The following is a 4,984-nucleotide window of genomic DNA, read 5'->3' as shown; positions in this document are numbered from 1 at the left end:
AGAGAGAGAAGCCCGTCGCCCCCGACGATTCAGAACAAGCGGCAGACACCTTCCCCAAGACTGGCCCTATTTACTCGCTATAGTCCTGATGAGATGAACAACAGCCCCAACTTCGAAGAGAAAAAGAAGTTCCTGACCATCTTCAACCTGACCCATATCAGCGCTGAGAAGAGGAAAGGTAGGGAGGGCCTCACCTGGGCCTTGCGGGGTGTGGCCCATAGACTCCTGGGGACTTCCTGGACCCACGTTCCAGGCAGAATCTGAAAACACTTCAGTCCTGGGCCTCTCTTACTCCCTTGGGACCCCCAAGGAAACAGCCCCTCTGCTCTCACAGACCTGCCTCAGTATCTCTTCTTTCTCTCCATCTGAAACTCAAATTGCCCCATTCAAAGCCCATTTTCTCTTATTTCATCTTGGATGGAAAAAAAAAGACTTGCTGTGTTTGTTCTATAAATCTGCTCTTGTCACTTGTAACATCTAGCACCTGAAGGTGGGTTTGGTGATCCCCTGGGCACAAGGTACAGGTGCGCCCTCCTATGGCAGGGCACTCCAGGCTCCCTGGTAGCTGGCATTCCCTCTTGCTGGGCCACTGACATGGCCCACTGGGCTCTGTGTTCTGATGACAGGAGACTGGTGGTCTGTGGCTGCCAGGCAGAGCCAATGCACGTTGCAAGTGGATGGTTTGTCCTGAAAGATGCTTCCAGATCAGCCACATTGGGGCTGACTGCACTGGAATCCATGGTGTAAAGACATGGTAGTTCATGTGAGAATTTGGCCTCTCTGGAGTGCTCATTTGCATACTTCCAGATCCTCCTTGCTGACACCTGGTCACCTCTCCCTGGATGGAAGGCAAAATGAAAGAAAACAGAAGTGCTCTTGGTCATTTGGTTGCTTCTCCTTCGTTATTGGAGTGTAATGGTTTACCTTTTGTCTTTAACCCATAAACTGGAATTCTTGCTTTTCCTTAGATGGATGGGGGGCGGGGCAGTGACGTGTTGAGTACCAATCCCAGGGAAAATGCATTGTTCTGTTCGTAAAAAGCATCTTTTCGCCTGACTTAATTCCTAAAGGAAGCCACTGGTGATGTGGCCATTTAAGTCTCCGCAAGAAGTGCCACTGCAGCAGGAATTTGTGTCATCGAACATCACAAGGGTCCCTTCCTTTTCAGTAAATGCCACCATCGTAGGAATTGCACTCGCGTGCCGGAAGGCGTGGGGAAGAGTATGCCTGGAAGCAGCCTGTGCTTCCAGAGGTGCTGTGTGGATCTTCAGGTTGTTTTCTTGTGTTCGGGCCAACTTTTTGTCTTTTAAATGAGAATGCATCCTCAGGAGTCACCTTGGAAAAGCATAGGTACTCATTATTTCATATAGTTGTCATCGCCTATACACACAGCTATTTTTGGAATACATCTGAAATGTTATGTAGTAAAAGGTGAGAGGAATCTGGGCTCACTCTTAACATGAACGTTTCTTCCTTTAAGCACCACCTGTCCCCGTGGTGCTTGCTTTCATTTTTTCTTGGTTTAAAGGACTTGCACCTGCCAGTCACAGCCTGGGCTAGAATCCTGCTCCCCTTCCCTCTCAGAAGTGATGCAACTGTCTTGTTAATCTCAGGCTGCTTTTCTCATAGACAAAGAGAAACTTGTCGAAATGCTCCATGCCATGAAGCAGAAGGCACTGTCAGCAGCAGTGGCAGACTCACTCAGAAACTCTCCGAGGGACAGTCCTGCTGTCTCCCTGAGCGGTAAGGCCCAGGGCGGGAAGGACAGCCCCATCCGCCACCGCCCAGGACTGTCGTGTGGGCTGCGCAGGGTCAAAAGCAGCTGCTCAAGGTCTTCATCTTGAATCTTTCCTCCTGGAGACAGAACGTGTTTCTTTCCATCTCTCTCATACAAGCTTCCTGCAGGATTGTGAAGGACTTCCTCGGGATGGAACATGAGAGTTGGCGGTCAGGGCTCGGAGAGTTAAGGGGGAGGGTCCTGGCTTCCGCAGGACTCTTGTCTGGTGGTCGGTCTAGTTGTAGCCATCGTCCGTCAGTCCAGTGGTGGCCTGAGCCACCGAAGCCCGGTGTCCCAGGTCTCAGTGCCACTGCTTCGGCTCTGCTGCTCCCGTCTGCCCTTCGTTGGCACTCTTCTCCCGGGTCTGTCTTGCTCATTCTGCCTTCCAGGCCTCTGCACCACCTGCTTTCATACTTCCTCTCCTATGGCTTTGATTACACATCGCTGCACTGCTGAATGGAACAGGAAATCTTGATGGTCTGGCCCTGTTTTCCGCCTCCTCACGTGGTCTTTCTTATCGGCTTGGGCTATATAACTTCCTACTTTTTGGATAACCTGAAGCAAGTTGTTTCTTCCTTCAGATTCTTTTTCTTCCCAGATGCCTTCCTAGAGTGCCTTTCAAGGATGGACTTGCTGCTACCACACCCCTTCTTAAGACCACAGAATGCGCACTGACATTTAATGTCCTTGAGTCTTAGTCCTTTGTACTAGGTCTTTGTAAAAAGTAAGCTCTAGAGGTCGGGGTCCACCTGGTCACTTGCAGCTCTTAACATTTTCCTCGCTTTCTGTCTCTAAAAGAACCAGCCACGCAGCCAGCCTCTCTGGATATGGAGAAGCCTGTGGGTATTGCTGCTTCCCTGTCTGACGTCCCAAAGGCCACGGAGCCTGGGAGACTGGAACAGCTCCGGCCTCAGGAGCTATCGCGACTCCAGGAGCCGGCTCCTGCCAGTGGCGAGAAGGCCAGACTGAGCGAGGCCCCTGGGGGCAAGAAGAGCCTGAGCATGCTGCATTACATCAGGGGCCCCACACCCAAGGACATTCCCGTGCCATTGTCCCACAGCATCAACGGGAAGAGCAAGCCATGGGAGCCCTTCATGGCGGAAGAGTTTGCACATCAGTTCCACGAGTCCGTGCTACAGTCCACCCAGAAGGCCCTGCAGAAGCACAAAGGTAAGGAGGCTGCCCATCCCTGCTCTGGTCCTGTGTTATTGTAGCTATTGCTCCAGGCTAACGTTCCTAGGGCACCAGCAGTCACTCAGCGCCAGCCATGGGCTTGCCCCTCTGGAATTTCAGTGTGCACGAGGCACCTGGGGAGGTCATTAGAGGCAGATTCTGCCTCAGCAGGTCTGGGGTGAGGCCCAAGAGTCTCCATTTCTAGCAGGTGCTTAGGTGATGCTGATGCTGCCGGTCTGTGGACCACACTTGGGGAAAATTTAGCAAGTGATGGCATCTGAGTTTAGTAGAAGCATTTCCTTTTAGTAAGGCCAGGTAAGGCGCCTTTCCGGCAAAAATGGGATCCATGTGTCTTACAGCTGAGTGATTTCCCAGTGTCCCCAAAACAGACTCACCTGGAAATCTCCCCATCCTTTCCTAACTAAATTCAGTGAGTGTTCCACCAGGCCCGGCAAGCATTTTGTGACCTAATGGTTGCTCTAGCCCCACGTGTGGGCCTCTAGGTTCGCTTCTTTCAGACTTTTTTTGTGAAAGTCGCTGATGGCTGGAGAACAGAAGTTTATACACTTTATTTCCACTGACTCAAAGCTTGAAATTGATTAGAAAAGAATCCTCAATGATTAAGTAATGACTGGGCATTAAATAAATTTTCGTGTACATCAGTAGCCAGAAGAAAATAATTTGGTTATGCCAAAAAACATTTTTAAATCTTTATACTACCAGTTTTAAAAGCTGAATAAATACTAACATGGTGTCAGTATCATTCAGGTAAGTTAATGCTGTCAACAGAGATGATACCCAGAAAGCAAAGGGCAGTGGTTTTGGCAGTGATTAAAAATGACTCCTCGAAAATCAGGAGGAGTGCTTTATTGGATGTTTGTCATGAATTTCATTGAAAGCATATTCTTCAAGAAGGAAAATGTTTTGACTTCATGACTAGGGTAAATATCTCTGGGCTCCTTCCAAGACACCTAACGGGCTTCTGTGTGGCCCCAGGGCACGTTTTTCGTGCCTTGTTTTATTTCAGCCCTTCAGTGACACGACACTTGACTGTTTCCTCAGGATTTTAAAGTCATCCGGCCAATGCCCAGTTGAGCGGTACAAGTCCAGTGGTGGAGCAGGTCTTGGACTCTATGAGGCTGCCGTCTGCACGGGGAGGCAGCGTGCTCCTGTTGGAACACCACCAGCAGGGCCACGCCCCGAGACAGAGCAGACCTAGTCTCGATAGGTCCCCGCATCAGTTAGTTAGCCAACTCCTAGTTGGCAGAACACCACATATGCTCAGGGACTGAAATACCTAGGTCTCACCAGAGGAAGGGGACTGATCATTGCTGAGGGCCAATTATAAACTAAGCCTCACAGCTCGGAGATGAATTTAGCTGAGATCCTACACATACTACGACTGATCGGAATCCAGGCGTGCCATCCTCTCTGTGGCTCTCACCATTCCTTCAGGTGCTGTCTTCGATCGCTGCAGGGCACAGGCCTCTCCATCTTCTAGTCTGCTGTGAGACCTGCAGTCACACTGACTCTTGCCTAAGGCAGAGTAACCCACCCCTTCTCCGCCATACCCTGTTCCTCCCCCGGCACAAGGTCCCCACAGGCTGTGACGAGCCTCTCTCTCCTCCCCAGGGAGCGTAGCTGTGCTGTCTGCGGAGCAGAACCACAAGGTTGACACGTCCGTCCACTACAACATTCCGGAGCTACAGTCCTCGAGCCGGCTTCCTCTGCCCCAGCACAACGGGCAGCAGGAGCCCCCAGCCGTGAGGAAGGGCCCCCTCATACAGGAGATGGACCAGGACTCGGAAGAGGAGGAGGATGAAGATGGAGAAGAGGATGACGAGGAACCCCCCAGGCGCAAGTGGCAAGGGATTGAGGCAATTTTTGAAGCTTACCAGGAACACATAGAAGGTACAAAGGGGTTGGGGAGAGTGCATCAAGGGCCCGGTAAAGAAGGTGGAAGGAGCTTAACAGACCAGTCAGTGCAGGATTTCACTGCCACCATTAGGGACTGTTTCTAAGTGATAGCGCTGG

General features: G+C 51.0%; 1 protein-coding gene across 1 annotated transcript in view; it reads left to right on the top strand.

The window, feature by feature from the left end:
• The window catches only part of GSE1 (Gse1 coiled-coil protein), a 432,056-nt gene that overhangs the window by 417,954 nt on the left and 9,118 nt on the right, over positions 1–4,984 (top strand). Inside the window, exons 11-14 of the mRNA XM_023536674.1 lie at positions 1–178; positions 1,630–1,743; positions 2,576–2,947; positions 4,583–4,861. Coding sequence (XP_023392442.1) covers positions 1–178; positions 1,630–1,743; positions 2,576–2,947; positions 4,583–4,861 — 943 coding nt within the window. The remainder of the gene's footprint in view (positions 179–1,629; positions 1,744–2,575; positions 2,948–4,582; positions 4,862–4,984) is intronic.

Source organism: Pteropus vampyrus, unplaced genomic scaffold (assembly GCF_000151845.1).
Source record: "Pteropus vampyrus isolate Shadow unplaced genomic scaffold, Pvam_2.0 Scaffold166, whole genome shotgun sequence".
NCBI lineage: Eukaryota > Metazoa > Chordata > Mammalia > Chiroptera > Pteropodidae > Pteropus > Pteropus vampyrus.
This window is presented reverse-complemented; position numbering and strand designations above follow the sequence as displayed.